A 16,631-nucleotide genomic window follows, 5' to 3' on the forward strand; every position below is an offset into this window, starting at 1 on the left:
TTAATTTCGATCACACTTTACACAACAATGTCGTGTTTCACTGTGCAATGGCAATGTTCGCAAAGGTTATGTGAACTGGACAATATGACATTGACAACAACGTTGCCTTACTGTTAATTGCGCCACCTGTTGATCAATTTATCCTAAAGTATTAATGAGTCCAATTAGGAGGGGGGAAAAATCCCAATGCAAACCCAAAGGAACTCAATACATTACTTGGCTTTGCAGCCATTCAATGCACCAACTAAAAAAAAACACATTTTGTGTAAAAAAAAAAAAAAAATAATGTAAAGTGCCTGTTTGGTGAACGGCATGACTAGTTGCCCCAAAGATTGCCGAGTGGTGGAGATATTTGCATTTCAAGGACTCTATCTTGTGGTTGACATCAGCAACTACATCAAAAAAAGACTGCAGAATCTCTCAGGTTTGACGCTTTGTCTTGGACACGCCCTTCACTGATGACTTTCAGTTTTCGGAACATGTCTGGTTTTGAAACCCTCCTGGGTGTGATACATTCGTGGTGAGCTTTTTAGTGTTTACACTGAAAACAGCTGGACATACCGGCACCGTGGAGAAATCGGTGCCAGAATTACACCAAATTATTATTATTATTATTATTATTATTATTATTATTATTATTATTAATAATAATAATAATAATAATAATAATAATAATAATAATAATAATAATAATAATAATTCTATCAGGGCCCTCCGCCTTGTACATGACTATAATAACATCTGCACTACACAAGACAAAATTGAACAGCATAGAAAGCAATATTAACAACGACCATATACACATGCAAAGTGTGTAGTGTGTACAGACTCTTGAACACAGGACTTTGGGCTATGGAATGGCTGTGAATTTATTTATGTAGTTATGTACTGTTAAACAAACGACAGTAGTGTTGTGGGCGTTGATCGTGCACGGTGGTATGCGGGAGCGTCTACAGCAAAAGCGGAACCTGTTGACGGTCCAGGCTCTCCACACGAAATAAGAATAGATTCTCATCATCTTACTTCTTCTTTACTTACAGCTACAGTATTGGACGAAAAAATAAGAATAAGTACAGGGAATGTATTAAACCCCGTTAATCTATTCCTCTAATCACCGACCACTACGTTCCAAACAAACAGAACTGAAAAACCACCAGCCGCGTTTGTCACTAAAGGGCTTCCGTCGTGAGCTCTCGCGAAGTGGGTGTAATTCTCGCCAGACTACAGAATTTAGCGTAACAGCAAACGGGGCAGGTGCACCAGCGAAACTCAGCTGCATAACCTGAGCTACCTGGCATCATCGGAAGGGGGGGAAAAGGCCAACGAAAGTATAGTCGGGCCAACGGAGACGTTTCCTGACAGAGTATCGCCACCTTTGCTCCGTTCTGTGAAGCAGATTACGGAGGCCTGGTGACATGACGCTGAACCAGAACCACTCCGAGTCCGGCGGAGCCATCATCAACAACAGCGAGAGGTAACGGTAGCCGTGATGGGCAACTGAGCTAGCGGTTACCGTTAACCTGTGCGTTCTGCCGCCGACAGTCCAGCGACGATTTCATTTCACGCGTTTAAATGTAAAGCGATTCTGTTGTGGCCATCGTACGCAGATGCGCCGCATGCGTCGCGCCTGCGCAAGTACGAGAAAAGTCGTAAGAGGTGTTGGCTCGCAAACACCAACTTCCACAGAATGACAACTTTAAGCACGCACTAGCTTGTTTTCCTATTCTTTTCTCTAAGCGGTTAGGTGCTTGGCACAGGGCGAAAATTCGCTCCTCGATCCAAAGTCGCGATAGAAAAATGTGGACCGAGTTCATACAATGGTCGAGTGTCCCCTTAATTAGTCACATTTCGCTTTCAATATTTAGTGCTGCGTTATTGGGATTAAGTGTAATTCTGCCGTAGTTAGGTCTCGCAGATAACGTGGCCTTCCACCTGTTATATCACCACTGTAGCCATCTATATTGGACTTCACACGTCTCGAAAACGGTGTTCAAACAGCAATAATGTATTTGGAGGGGGGGGGGGGGGGGGGAATGGAAAAATTAACCCCGTTAAATCTGTGTGTCGTCGCATTTTTGCTGATCTTCGGTAATCGAGTCCTCGAGTCATCACATTCAAACGGGTCGTGTTTTTTTTTTTTTTTTTTTTTTTTTTTTTTTTTTTTTAACTCACCTGACAGTGGATTGTACTGTATGTTCAGTCTAATCCTTTTGCTGCTATATTTACTGCAAGCGACCGATGATCCACGTTTTGTAACTGCACAGTTGCACAATAAAGCAGTGGTCTAATTCCAAAGATAAAGAGCTGGCCGAGCTGAGTCATATTGTTAAGGCCAGCCAGCGATAAAGCTACAGTTTAAATGTGTGTGTGCACTGACATGGTGATGAAATAGATTTGACTTGACTTGTTCAGTGTTCAGGTAGCTGTGTCATGTAACCAGCAGGTGTTGTCTTTCTCTTCTGCCGCCAGTGTACTGATGAACCATGACCACGTGGAACTGGTTTTCTCTGATGTGGAGAAACTGCCTGAAGCCTTCAGAAAGAGCAAGAAGGGCAGCGTCTATCTAACGCCGTACAGGGTGAGAGGAAGGACCCAGGTGGCTCGTCCGTCACCCAGCTGCGGCCCTTTGCTCCGTGATCATCGAGCAACTGCAGAGCTCTGAGGCTGCTCGGAAAGAGATACTGATTAGATCAGAATATGTTGAGTGTAATGGGGCAAGTGCTGACACGCGCGGCGATCCAAAGCTGCTGTGTTTGCAAGTTCGGCATGTTTGTTTTGTTTGGTTTTTTTTTTTTGTTTGGTTTTTTTAACCAAAATTAGTTTTGCATTCGATTGAAGTCTTATTTTGGGCCTGCACCTCTAACCTGGTTTTAATGTTTTGTTAGTCCAATATTTTCTGGAGATCATGAAGGGAAATAAAGAAACTGAAGCTCAGTCTCATAGCAGCGTGAGCCATGGCATCACATTCACTTCTGCCCGTTTTTTTTTTCTCTTTTCTTTCCTAATGACAGGTGATCTTTCTGGCCAAAGGGCGTGACCTGCTGCAGTCTCTCATGATGCCCTTTTACCTAATGAAGGGCTGTGAAATCAAACAGCCTGTGCTGGGGGCCAACTACATCAAGGGCACGGTATCCGCCGAACCCGGAGGTGTGTGTGTGTGTGTGTGTGTGCGGCCGCCAGCCATTCGTTCCATTTAGACCGGTCAGCCCTCATTTAGAGACGCTGAAGTGTCCTTGTTGTCCTTCTCGTAGGCGGCTGGGAAGGAAGCATCACGTTCAAGCTGGTGTTCGCTGCCGGAGGGGCCATAGAGTTTGGACAGTGCATGATGCAGGTTGCTGCTCAGGGTAAGGGAGTGGTAAGACACGCTGGTATGCCTTCAGACGAGCTCATTTCTGACGCATATCTTTTGGATGTACTTGTTTCCTAATAGAGCCTTCTGCAGTTTTAAACAGTGGTGATGTAGGTGTGGATGTTTGCGCATTTGGGAAATGGGAGGATGTCTGAGTTTGTGAGCTTGTCAGAGCATGCGAGTGGATCACCGCAAAGCTACTTCAATAGATCAACTTTGGCCATTGCCAGTTGGCCTTTAGACCCATATGGTACTACCAGTTGGGTGGACAATTTTACCAAGTGGCTTAATATCCAGTGGCTATTTGTATTTGGTGGCGAAGCCGAACATATGCACCAGACAGAGAGAAGACAACGTTCCAGTCTCCTCGTCCTCGTCTTGAATCTTCCTGAATGAATGGGTATAATGCTACTGCACTTCCATTGCTCTGATCAGCATGCACACTTATGATGATGTAGCCTGTCGAAGAGTCTCTAGCAGTGGTCACCAACACGGTGCCCGCAGGCACCAGTTCACCCCCAAGGACCACATGAGCAGCCTGCACTCGTTGAGCTGCGTCTAAAATTCACTTTTACTCAACCTCGTCAAGTCGTTGTTGATGATTATTGAGAGCTCATTAACGTGATCAGTGTACTTGCATAGATCAATATCTTTAATAATATTATATAACGCAATCAATCAATCGACTTTTACTTGTACAGCGCTAAATCACATCCGAAGGCGTCTCAAAAACCACCTGGGCCCCCAGAGCAGCGAGGTGCGACAGTGGCCAGGAAAAACTCCTCTGTGGGAAGAAACCTAGAGCAGGTCCAGACTCTAGAAGGTCAGAGGTCATCTGCCCTTGACCAGTTGGGGTGAGAAGGAAACGAAAAACGAAAAAATGTAGAGAGAGAGGGAGCGAGAGAGAAATGGCTGTAGGCCAGAGTGAGTTGCAGGGTGAACAACAAAGCTCTCACAATATAGATTTAGATATATGAAAATAAGTCATTCAAATGTAGAAACACTGAAAGACACTTAAACATATGAGGTGTAACAATATAGATGTATATAAATAGACGTTGTGTCGAATACATCAAACTATTCTAAAAATGTAGATGGGCTCAAATGTTAATTGGTGGGTTGGTAACTCAAGGCTGACTGGGAAAATGTGTTCTTTCAGGAGAGTTTAGCAAACTGGCTGCTCTTCATGTGACTCAGCAGCCATGAAGTAGCTCCTGGCTTCAGAGAGGTTGGAATCGTCCGCTGGTCTATAGGAAGACAACACACACACACACACCCACACACAACCACATGTGTGTGCGTGTGTGGACAGGGTTGCATGTCATTGCTTGTCGTACATGCATAACTCTGCACGTGACCAATAAAGAATCTTGAACTCTTGAAATCTGCTGCTGTAAATCAACTCCAAAGGTGTCACAGAATAATTTTCCATTTGTTCAGCGTGACCTCATCTTCTGCTCTTTGCTCTGTGTCTGGCAGCATCAAGAGGGCAGCCAGTCATGGCCGGCTTCTGGGAGTGCCCCCCCGTGGCCAATGGGGCCTACGCGTACCCTCCTCCCCCCGCTGACAGCATGTACCCCGCCGGACCCCCACCCGGCTACTCTTTCTCAAACGCTCCTCCGGCAGGTGGGAGAGTTGATTAGTTTAATTATTATCCTCATTGCTGTACCTGAAGTCGCCTGATCATCAGCTCGCTCATATCTGCAGGCGGTTTTGCAGGTGGTTTCTATCACAACCCCCCGGCGTTTGATGCGGCTGCTGGCCGCATGGCTCCGCCTCCTTACACTGCTCCTCTGGGCCAGCAGCCCCCACGTGATCCAGACCTCCCCTCATCAGCAGCAGGTGCGTCTACTGACTGTATGCTAGTGTGTGTGTGGGTGGGGGGGGTTCATACTCTATAAGTCCATGTTACACCATCTAGGTTATGGCTAGAGGTGCGATTTTATATTTTATTATATTTCATTTTCCACTTATCTTGGCTAAGTCTTGGCTGTGTAGAGGCGGTGGTGCAGGAGGAGCTATGAAAAATCCCTTCTGTGAAGGCAGAACGAATGGAATCCACCAGACGCTCCACTGTGTCATGTTACTGACATTTAATGCTGCATTCGCATCGAATGGGGAGCATTGTAGACTGGATGTGAAGTTGAAACGATATGCAATGTAGTCTGCAAACAATGATAAAAGCTCGACTATGGAGCCAAAACACACTTTTCCATCTTGGAAATGAATACATATTAAGTTTTAGTCTAATATTAGGATTTCATTTTCTGTGTGATATTGTGGAAAACACTTTTACGGTCCACACTGCAGCATCCCCTCAGTCTGCCTCAGCACTCACTGTGATATTGAGATGCCACTGTGATTGTGATGGATCTGCCAAGTCATGGCAGAGTCACACCCTTCGCCGTGCCGCCTCACAGGGATCTCATTGTTCTCTTCCAGCTGAGGCCAAAGCAGCTGAGGCGGCAGCGAGCAGCACCCAGGTCACACTGCCTCCCACACGCGTCTACCTGCCAGATGTGAGTTGCACTCCTTCACTCGCTGTCACACATCATCTTGTGGATTGGTTTATTGGCTGCTTGAAAGGAGACAAACCTGGAGCCTGAACTTGAGTGGAGCGAAATACTTTATAGATTCAAGATACTGTATGGTTCTCCAGAAAACAGCGTATTTAATTATTTATTCACGTCTAAAACAGTTGATTATTGTCCACGGTTGCCCCATATGGCTACGTGTGGACCTGGTAGGTACCAAGTGGGCCTGGGCTTGAAGTGGCCTCCTCTGCCTTTGGCCCACGTGGGTTGTGAGCAGTGTTGTTGGGATTACTCCGTAAAAGTAGTCCAACTACTGATTACTGATTACTCCTTTAAAAAGAAATCCAATTACTTCTTTAACTACTTTGTTTCATAAGTAATCAATTACTAATTACTTTAGTTAAAAAAAAAAGATTAAGTAACAGTTGAGAACGTCTTGTTTCCTGCACGTAATGTACAACAAATCACAAGATTCTTTGATTTAGACGAGATGAACTCAAAGTAATGCTTGTGTGTCTTTTCTTTTGCCGCCGCCATGCTTGTTTTGGTGCGTCGTCGCATACCAATGACGTTGCAAGCACGGCTGCATCATCAATCTGCGACATCATTGTCTTCGGTTGTTTTTCTAATTTCAGACATTTTGTGGATAATGAGACATTTTTAGCTCGCAAAATATTTCAGAAAAGTAATGGAATTGTTACTTGATAAAGTAATTACGATATAATTACCTGGTTTGCCACGGTTATCTCATTACATGACTCCTTCACTAAAAAAAAGTGGTTTAATTACAGTGGTGAGCTACTTGGTAATAGATGACTGGCCAACACTGGTAGTGAGTGGGATAATATCAGAGCATTCAGAAGCAGTAACAATGCAAGCGGAACTGTAGTAACCTCACACTGTGCCCGTGTATCCTCGATACTTCTGCAAGGTGACTACAATGCACAGGTTCACACTCAGTACTTTCTTCCTTTGTCGTGTTCTTTTGTCGGGAGGAGGCTGTTCAGCTGTTCTGAATGCACGGCTACTAGTGCTCAGTCCCAAGTCTTTGGTAACTTAACTACATGTCACAGGCACACTCGCTGCAGTGAGGGAAGTGGACTGTTTCAGCATGCGACACTTGCAATATGATACTTTTTTTTAAATTTATTGATCAGTTTTGTATTTACATGTGTAGGTAATTGATAAAGTTGTCCAATAATTGGCCCACACACACTAATGAATGATACAATTCTCTATCACCTAACCTCTAATTGGATGCTTTTTTTCCCCTTCTTTTTTTAAACAGTGATTCATTTGCTTGAAGAAAAATCATGAAATATTTTCTTTTATTCCGCACTGATTTATAACTGAATTAAACAAGCCTGAACTGGTTTTGTGTATTTGGACCAAACAGTGTTGCCAGGCTACTTTCTAACCATGACTCGTCTCCCAAGACACTTTTCCCGTCTTCATGATTTTTTCTATCATCAACAGTATCAAAATGCATCTCGTTTGTCTCAAACGTGATTTCACCACGTACCTTCCTCAGACATGACTGCTTTGTGTATTTATGCTCAGAGTTGATGACTGCCATCCCAGTACCATTGCCTCAAACACTGTGTCCTCCCCACAGGACAAGCCTCCTCCGTACTCTCCTCCAGAAGACCCAAAGAAACAGTAGAGCTGCTCCTCCTCACAGCGCACTTCCTCCTGCTCGTGTAAACTTCACCGTACTGGTTCTTATTATTTCTCAAGTCCCTCCAGGGGACAAATCTGGAAGACCCAACATTTTTCTTTGCTTTTGATTCTCTGCTCTCTGATCTTCCGAGATACCTGCCAAGTGTTGGGATGTTTTTCATTCCACGGCTTTCCTTCCCCCGTCAGCATTAACCTTCTACATTCCCTCTAACGCTTTCGACTTTGTAACTTAAGCTCAGCCCGGGTCTTAGTCTAAAGTACGTGGGAAGAACATTCCAGCCAGAGTTGTCAAAATGTTGCAAGCGTTCGCCACCCAGTGCTGTTTGTTGCGTGTGTCCCAAATCACACACATCTGCGCTGAACACGTAATACTTGAAGTGCGTTAAGTGCAGAAGGTTTGTGTGTGAAAGTGCAGTTTTCTATTCTCACAGATAAAACTATGGAAGAATGGACAGTTCACACCCTCGACCAACACCACATTGGTGTTGTTATGGAGCCGTTAGCTCGCTAGTGGACGTTAGCCACCACAAATACAAACATTTGAATCAGGCATGGATATTGTGACGTGTTTTAATGTGCGACAAAATGTCTGTTGTGTCTTTTCCATCTAAATTTGCTGCTGGAAATAAAAAGCTAGCGTTAGCACAAGTGTTGCTTACTTCCAGTGAGAGCCTATGGGTGGCGTCCAGCCTGGGCCGACTTGAGTGCGACACACAGGAAGCGCACTGCACCACAGAGTTGCAGCAGAAGTTTGCGATTTGGGACACAGTGGCCGAGGTGACCTAAACCTGGCTAACGATGTTCACCGTCTTGCAAGCGGTGCATCATCTCCACGTCCCCCTAGCACGTGAGATCTAGTATCTACAGTGCGCATGAGCTCACAGAGACCAAATCAGATGGTTTTGCTTTGTTTTTGTTGCGAGGTGAGCTAGTCTTTCATTTTATTTTTGTATAATTTGTGTGTACAGATTTTTAATAACAAAGATGTCATGAAGAGAGCGATATTTTGTCAAGGATCACAGAGGCCTAGAGGAGAGGTAGCTTTTGTAACGCCAGCGGGTCGTGCGGCAGGTCGGTGAAGATTAGAGAATGGCGGGCGGTGGATTAGAGCAGAGCAGAGCAGAGGGCCGGCGGGCGGGGATTATCTTTATGATGTAGGAAAGCAAAGCAGAGCCGTCACCCAGTGATGTCACATCCTGTCTCGTCGCGTCTGAATGTTGGACGACACTGTTGTTGGTCACTTACAACCCGCCCCCCCCCCCCCCCAACCTCCCCTCCTCTCTGGATCATCGGAACACTAAACCGGATCATTCATGTCCCAGTTTCCTCCTGGTCATCCTGATCTCAAGCTCAATCCCGAGTGTTTTATCTCCTCGTCTTTCCTCACTCGTGTGTGTGCGTGCGTGCGTGTGTGTGTACACCATCTATGGCTACTCCTCCGCACTTTGAGATTGCTCTATGCATCATCAGGCTTCTCTTTGCTCTGTCTTGACTGTGTACAGAAAAAAAACAAAAAAAACAAAAAAAAACAAAACTCTGTATTTATTAAACACTAATTTATTGACCGATTCATGTAAACTGGCTCAAATAAGACCAACAAAACGCATGATCTTATTCAAATGCATGTGTGCATTGGATTGGATTTTATTAAATGGACCCGTTCACGTGGAACAAGAGGCGCCCGTGTCTTTTATTTCCCCACTGATCCACTTGAAACAAAGCGTTGTGCGTCAAGGTAAGAGCCGCGTGTGCTCGGGAGTCGGCGGAAACCATCTGAAGAGTCCAAGAGTCGGCAGTCCTCGGACAGCTTAGTGCAAATCCGCAGCAGTTTCCTGACAGTCTGATCAGGTTCGGAGCCCCCCTGCATCCCAGAAGACTCCAGCAATCCCAGCAGGTGCGTTGACGAGGAACCACTGGCAGGAAATTGATTTCAAAGTTCTTGTTGTTTTTTTTTTGTTTTTTTTGACAAAACTCACCAAAATAAATAGCTGTTGTCTTTTCATTCGCGAATAATAAGTGCTTCTATTTACATACATAGCAGGTCCACTTGTGTAAATGGAGCCACATAGCACCAAGCAGGGTCTGCTTCCAGTTGGAGGACTTCATAGCTGTAAGTGGGAGGAAGGTGCGAGACTGGGCGGGGCCTCAGGGTGGACAGCGTGTGCAATCATGAGATGCTACTCAATCTGACCTGCTGGGCATTTTAGTGCTTCATAAGAAAAGTGTTTAAAAGGAGGCCAAACCTCGGAAATCCTCCAGTGTCCATCGAAGCCAACAAAGAAATTCCGATTCAGCTTCGTCTCTAAATGCCCAACACACGCCACAAAATGAACTGATGTCATTTCTGTAGTGCCAGCGTGAGCATTTTAAGAGAAGAGAGATTAAAAAAAATAATAAATAAATAAAAAAATGTCCAGCTGTTTCCAGGCAGCCTGGAAGTCAATGTGAGGGTTGACTTTGACAGTGCAGTAATCAACAAGCGTCTCTTTATCCATCCTCTAGCGATGTTTCACAGCCGTCTTCATAACATTGTGATGCATCGGATGATTCACATTCCCAGAAGGCGAGTCCCAATGTTCACTGACGCCGTCTCTCTGTGCAAACTGGGCGATGCCTCTATGGGATGTCATGTGCCAGGCTGAATGATGTGGACTCAGCAGAAGACCAGTGAATTCATCCACTTCCAGTATTGACACCAAGCTGTGTAGTAACTTGCTGATTGTGATTGGCTGTTTGTTCAAAACAGAAAGTAGAATCAACCCTGGCGCCTGCTGGCAGAAAACAATGAGCTGTAGAAATAAAATAAAAAAAATAAAAAAAATGCAAATTTAAAAAGATGTGTTCACGCTCTTGCGTCAGGCACAGAAAAATCATTTTGAGTTCTTTGCAGCCTGAACATTCGTCCACGATACTGACTAATCATGTAGTGTAAATGAGGATTTTTCTCAATCACGCATTTTATGCTTAGGAATCTAATGAATACAATAGTATTGTTCTACATTTAAACTGTACCTAGTAGGAAAAAAAAAAATAATGCCTTCCTCCGACTCTTTGAAGTGTATCTAAACCGAAGAGACCAAATTGAACAAACTAGTGGTGTCATGAAGCCACAATGTCAGCAGTGTGCAGAGCTTCAGGGGGTCCGGGGGCTGCAGCCCAGCACAGTCACAGCTTTAAACAAAGCAGGAAGAGTTCAAATAATAATAAAAAAAAAAGAGGGATTTACAAATCTTCAATGTTTCAGAAGGTGACTGCCAGTCCGTCCCCTCCACCGTCCACCAGCACTGCCCTCTAGTGCTCACGTGGAGCAGAGGGTGATGCTGACCCCCTCTCCGATCCAGCAGGCGGGGAACAGCTGCTGGGTGAAGGCACAGTGGAAGGCGTGCAGCCGGGTCTGGCCGTCGCCGTAATAGGTGAGCGTCCCGGCCTCGTAGTCCAGCAGCATGCCGATGCGGCCGTGCTGCGAGGGCCCCGCCAGTGTCTCCCGCCGCCCGTTGTGCCAGGCGCTCAGCTGGTGCTCGTCCAGCTGCAGGCTCCACGACAGCTCGTTCATCCCCACCATGCACCGCTTGCCCTTCTCCTTCCTGGGGATGGTCTCGTAGGTGACCTGCGAGGAGGGAGGTGGGGGGAGGAGGAGGAGGGAGGGGTTAGCGGGAAGCTGAAGCTCTCACTTCCTGCGCAAAAAAAAATGTATTTCGTTGAAGTTATTTGATAGTGCTGGGTTGTAGGCGACTGGACTTCTCATTGGGTCGTGTTTCACCTTTCATCCAAAATGCCTCCTTCAGTTGTAAACAAAAAAACAGGTTTGGGGAGTCAAGGGTCTTTATTGTCAGAGTTGAATACTAATACGATCCCAGCCTATCAACGTGTGAGTTTGAAGGCTGAACAAGTTTGAAAGTGCTGATAGAAGTCCAGTCGTGTGCAGCTCAGCACACAAGGTCCAGTGTGTAAAGTTTGGCTTGATTCATAATTTTTATACTGGTAAAAGCTTAACATACTGCACCATAAATACATTATAAGTGTATACTCGCAGTACAATAAAAGTCAGTTGGGTTTCCTACCCTTAGAACGGAAGCGCATTGCTGCCACCCTAGGAAAAAAAAAAAAAAAAACAGGGCTCAGTATCACGTTATAACGTGATACTGAGCCCTGTTCTTTTTTCTAGAGTGGCAGCAATGCGCTTCCGTACCTTAGAACGGTTCTCATATATACAAGAATATACATCGGGCAATAAGGGTCTTGCTCCCGGTTAGCTGCCATCCTGAGCCACTGTGTTTTAAGGAAGCCCACCTGACAGCGTCCTAAATATGAGGCACGCTGTCAGACGGGCTTCCTTAAATACTGGGCTTCCTGAAAGATTGTACACACCGGACCTTTAAACACTACAATGAGAAGAACATCCAGTCTTGCAAGAGGAGCCTGTAATCGAACGAGACGCGGCTGTGAGTTAAATACAGGCTGATATGAATCTCATGTCAGCGTGGAGCAACTCTGAGCACTTGGACCGATGCGCTTCGCTGGGCGGCTGCAGACTCGCTCTTGTCTTTCTGTCTGAACCTGGAGTTGTGAAGCAGCCTGGCACAATGAGCTCGAAACTCTGCAGAAAACAGCAGAATGAGCCCTTTGTTGGGGAGGAACAAACACCTGCCTGTGGGTTCTGTGACCAAGCTTCACCCCACTTTATTGCTTAATCATAACCACAAGAATGTGCACCTCTTCTGCTGGAGCCATTTGCCTTTTTTTTTTTTAATGATTTAGTTCTGTTTAGTTCCTTGAGTTTGTCCAAAATATTTAGTATTATTTGAGCTGACATGAATAGTATTTTTCAGGTATTTTATAGCTGGGGCACAGTAGGTGAACTACATATACATGGGGTCTACATAGGGGGCAGCACCGGGAAGGTTTTTTTTTTTTTTTTACCAGAGCAAGAGAGGCGGCAGCAGCCATTGATTCGTTAGTTTGCTTGCCAGTGGAGGAACAAATCAAGAAAAAACTCCTTGCCTGGACAATGGACTGTTGTATCCCTGCATAAAGTTATTCCCTCGCTCCCTTAGTGGCCGTTTGATTTGATTTTGTTTGTTTAGTTTTGATCAATGACAAACAGCCCCTACACCTTCTTTATCCAAAAGCAGCTGACTGTCATTCTGCCCCAGAAGATTAACAACAACAACCTCAGTTGTTGTCAGGGAGTCAGCCAAGCTAAAAGAATACTGCATGTTGTGAAGCCCGTCAGCAATATCTCCATACATCTGCAATAAAAAGAACAGCAGCCAAGCTTCACTCTGACGGACCTCCAACGTGGAGGAACGCGTTTCATCTTTTTTTGCGAAGCTTTGAGATGCACTTGGTCGTTCACAGGGATATGAACCGCAGAGTCAGAAACAGACAGAAGAGTCCCGCTGGTTTACCCCCAGGTAGGCCCACGGCTTGGAAACCTCCAGCTCCCAGTAGTGCTGCCCCCCGGTGAAGCCCTGGAAGCAGAGCACCTGCCAGGTGTGATCGAAACGCGCCTCGTGGGACGGGACGGGCCGCGGCCCGGAGGTCAGGTGCTCCGCCCGGCGGTTCTCCTGGGACAGGACCAGGTGGCCGTTGGCTGTGCGCGGGTCAAAGGTGAGAGAGCAGCGGTCTGTGAGCAGACAGAGAGGACAGAGGGGGTGGAGGGGTTGTTGTTTTCAAGAGAAAATACGCTCCTTTAGAAGGTACAAACGTCTTTGTCTGGGAACCTGGAGTGCATAGTTGTCAAACTATGGCCCGCGGGCCAGATTTGGCCCACAGTGGCCACACGTACCGCCAATACTACAAATCCCAGAATGCTTTGCTGGTATTTTGGCCAGTCAATCAGCACAGGACGTTCATTGAGGGATATTACTATTACATAATTGGTTCATTGTTATTCTAAATGTATTATTAGCCTGTGGAAAAAGTTGACTGTTGAAATTTAAATCAGAAGGCTGCAAATAAAAAAAGAGCCATTTGATTTTTATTTACATTTTATGTATTTTGATTCGTTTTTTAAATTTGACATTTGATTTTGCAATATGAAGTTAGTTATTATATAGTACTAAGTTTTGCTTGCTCCAGGTTCAGGTTGAATCACCACTTGTTTGGGTCCAGTCCATATAAAAAGGTTCACTGTTATACCTGGAGGAAGATTTTTTTTCAATAAATATCAATGTTGGCCCACGACAATGTCCAAGTTTTACATTTTAGCCCACTGTGTATTTGAGTTTTGCACCCCTGCTGCAGTGTAACTGACGTACAGGCGTTGAGGCCCTCCTTCGCGCTGGGGTGGCACGGGGCAGCAGGACTGGGAACCACAGCCAGGATGGGCCTCTTGTCTTGAGGAGAACCTGGGGAGCAGAGAGAAGCTGGAGAACATCCAAACAGAGACCTGCAGCCGGAACCTCGCCCCCTCCTCCCCCACGGACGGATTACCGTCTTTGTCCTGTCCCACTGCAGAGCTCACGGCCTTGTCCAGGTCCTCGCACACCAGCTTGGACACCCGAGACAGGACGTCTGTGACGCAGTTCAACCGATCCTGAAGGTTGGGCGTCACGTCTGTGGGAACATCCTTAAGGCGTGGAACTTCTATGACCATTGATTCCTGGAGGTGATGTTTGACAGAAGAGCAGTGAGGTCGACCTCAAGCTATAACCGATGGAAGTTAAATGATCGCTGGTGGCGGACCTTGATCAGCTCTGTGTCTGGCAGGTTGTGAACGGCAGCGATGTGCTCCTGGCTCTCTCGCAGTATCCTGCAGTTCTCCTCCAGCTCGCCCAGCCGTAGCTCCGCCTCACCGATGGCCAACTCCTGCTGCTCCTCCACGAAGAGCTCGGTGGCCTCCTGCTTCTCAGTCAGCACTTTGATCAGGGTGGAGAACTTGACGTTGACCCAAGTGGACGTCTGCTGAAGAGCCACCTAAAAACAGACACACATCATATAAGATCATGTTTCAACGGCAGCAAAAAAAAAAGTTATCGGTGGTGTTTTTTATTTATTTATGGAACTCTCTGGACAGACTACTGGTATATTGTCTAAAACTTAGCCTGCCTTCACAATAAAACACTTATTTATATGTCAATATGTAAATAACTTGTAAAATAATAATCCAACTGTCCGAATAATGTAAATATCTTGTTTTTCATCTTATACATTTTATTTTATTTCTTTTTAATTAATATAATTTCCCCTCTTTTACACTATGTTGTTACTGCAATCGTGCAAATTTCCCCAATGTGGGATTAATGAAGACATTCTATTCTATTCTATGGATGTCAGTGTGTCAATGTCAAGTCAATGTATTTTTTTTTTACCTTTGCTTGATTAATATTTTCAGCCAGATCCTTGATGTTTTTTTCTGTTTCTTCGATGAGTTTCCCCACTTCTGTGCTTTTCCTCTCCAGCAGCAACTGCAAAACAAAATAATGTCAAAGTTCTTCAGGGTTGTTGTTGCATTGCACCTTTTCAATGCATCTATTCTGGTTAAAGAAAGTCAACTTGAAAAAAAAACAGTTCCGCTCCTCTCACATCTAAAATACCCCAGCGGTTGGAACACAGGAAAGGCTCGACCGCACTGAATGCAGCATTGCCGTGCTGAACTGAGCGAACCTCTTGATGATATGGCCACCATGAAAACGGGTCTATTATTATTACATGAAATGCGTTTACCTCTTGGTTTTCCCTTTCTGTCTCCAGCAAGACCTTATCGTGGTTGTCACATTCAGAGATGCCACATTCGTAGCACACGGACGTCCTGTCGTTCCTGCAGTAGTAAACCAGAGGCTTTTTATGTTGGTCGCACAGCAGCATGGCTCTCGCACCTTCGCCGCCCCTGGTGAGCGAGTCCCTACAGCAGGGACCCGTGCTGTTGGTGGCCTCGGTCAGCATGCACAGGGACACGTTCCGCTTGAGGGTGGGCCTGGACTCAAACTTGGTGTTGCACATGGGGCACTGGGGTCCTATATTGGATTTGCTCTTGGTGTCCCAGTGGGTGCTGATGCACTTTTGACAAAAGGTGTGGCCACACGGGATGGTCACGGGGATGCGGAAACGCTCCAGGCATATGACGCAGGTCAGGTTGGAATTTTGAGAATCCATCTCTGAGGAAAGAGCAGAAATCTGTGGGAGTGAAGAAGCGATAGAGGATGAAACTGAGCTCAAACACGTCAACGTCAATGTGACCATTAAGGATTCCATATTATAAGAATCTTCCGATCTTTGGTTTCCAATCCAGACAACAGTAGAGCAGCGTTGCACGATTTACCATCCAAAACTGTATTGATTTCCAGAAAACATCTTACAGGTCGGAAGCAAAGCTTTCTGAGGAGTTGCTGTTCCCAACCTGAGAGGAAAATAGCTGCCTTTCGTGACGTCATACATACATTATTTCCCAAACTGAGTGTTTAGCATATACTTTTAAAAGAGTGCAGAAAACAAAATAAGGACAGGCTTCTCTCATGTCTGGAGAGTTCGTATGCACGCTAGAGACACATATCCATGTGAGAAAACATTGGTAAGAAAATAAGTTCAGCATAATATGATTCTTTATTTATGATATTTTGTCACTTTACTGCCTAAAACTTTGTACAAAAAAAAAATAAAACATCAAACATTTAAAATAATTGTTCAAACTTCACGTTTCACTTGTGTCAGAAACAAAAGGCTTGAATCGGAGGCTCCAGCAAATAACACTGTTAGCCATCTCACATACACATGAACATAACTTGGCAAGGAGGAGGAGCAGCTAGCTACACAGGTTTAGCATTCAAGCCAGTCACTTCACGTTAGCGACAGGACTATTGGAGACCAAGCATTGTAAAATTATCCTAACATTCATACAGCAACAGATTTTTACAAGCCATAAAAAGGCCGGCACATCAGTACTTACCACTTTCAATCGATCACAGGATTATACTATATTCGCGGCCAGCATCAATGGGAACACTGAACCGTCAGACTCGCTTCGCCTGTGACGGCAAATGCATAAAGAGACGTTCACGTGCTGACGTGAGATTTGGGAAACGGCGATTCGGCATAATTTGTTTATTAAAGCACCAGCAGTAGAGTTA

The 16,631-nt window shown here is 45.3% G+C and overlaps 2 protein-coding genes across 9 annotated transcripts; one reads left to right on the forward strand and one right to left on the reverse strand.

Moving 5' to 3' along the window:
- The first annotated feature begins 1,191 nt into the window (after positions 1–1,191).
- Positions 1,192–9,237, forward strand: wbp2 (WW domain binding protein 2). 7 transcript variants are annotated; one of them, XM_076033802.1, is made up of 8 exons: positions 1,192–1,474; positions 2,470–2,578; positions 3,012–3,147; positions 3,252–3,368; positions 4,829–4,975; positions 5,069–5,191; positions 5,792–5,868; positions 7,499–7,679. In XM_076033802.1, exons 1-8 carry the CDS (start codon positions 1,416–1,418, stop codon positions 7,544–7,546), a joined length of 816 nt encoding a protein of 271 aa, XP_075889917.1. In that variant the 5' UTR covers positions 1,192–1,415; the 3' UTR covers positions 7,547–7,679. The 7 variants fall into 7 exon arrangements, with proteins under 7 accessions (XP_075889917.1, XP_075889913.1, XP_075889914.1 ...); XM_076033798.1 differs by having other exon boundaries at positions 1,193–1,474; positions 3,252–3,355; positions 5,057–5,191; positions 7,499–9,237; XM_076033799.1 differs by having other exon boundaries at positions 1,193–1,474; positions 3,252–3,355; positions 7,499–9,237.
- trim65 (tripartite motif containing 65) lies at positions 9,173–16,584 on the reverse strand. 2 transcript variants are annotated; one of them, XM_076033791.1, is made up of 9 exons: positions 16,451–16,584; positions 15,232–15,681; positions 14,877–14,972; positions 14,251–14,481; positions 13,999–14,167; positions 13,824–13,913; positions 12,972–13,189; positions 12,019–12,160; positions 9,173–11,170 (listed from the first exon to the last, which is right to left on the reverse strand). In XM_076033791.1, exons 2-9 carry the CDS (start codon positions 15,658–15,660, stop codon positions 10,737–10,739), a joined length of 1,809 nt encoding a protein of 602 aa, XP_075889906.1. In that variant the 5' UTR covers positions 15,661–15,681; positions 16,451–16,584; the 3' UTR covers positions 9,173–10,736. The 2 variants fall into 2 exon arrangements, with proteins under 2 accessions (XP_075889906.1, XP_075889907.1); XM_076033792.1 differs by lacking the exon at positions 12,019–12,160.
- Positions 16,585–16,631: the final 47 nt, after the last annotated feature.

Source organism: Nelusetta ayraudi, unplaced genomic scaffold (genome assembly GCF_046127955.1).
Source record: "Nelusetta ayraudi isolate G7.1 ecotype Tasmania unplaced genomic scaffold, CSIRO-AGI_Nayr_v1 ptg000042l, whole genome shotgun sequence".
In the NCBI taxonomy this organism is placed as follows: Eukaryota; Metazoa; Chordata; class Actinopteri; order Tetraodontiformes; family Monacanthidae; genus Nelusetta; species Nelusetta ayraudi.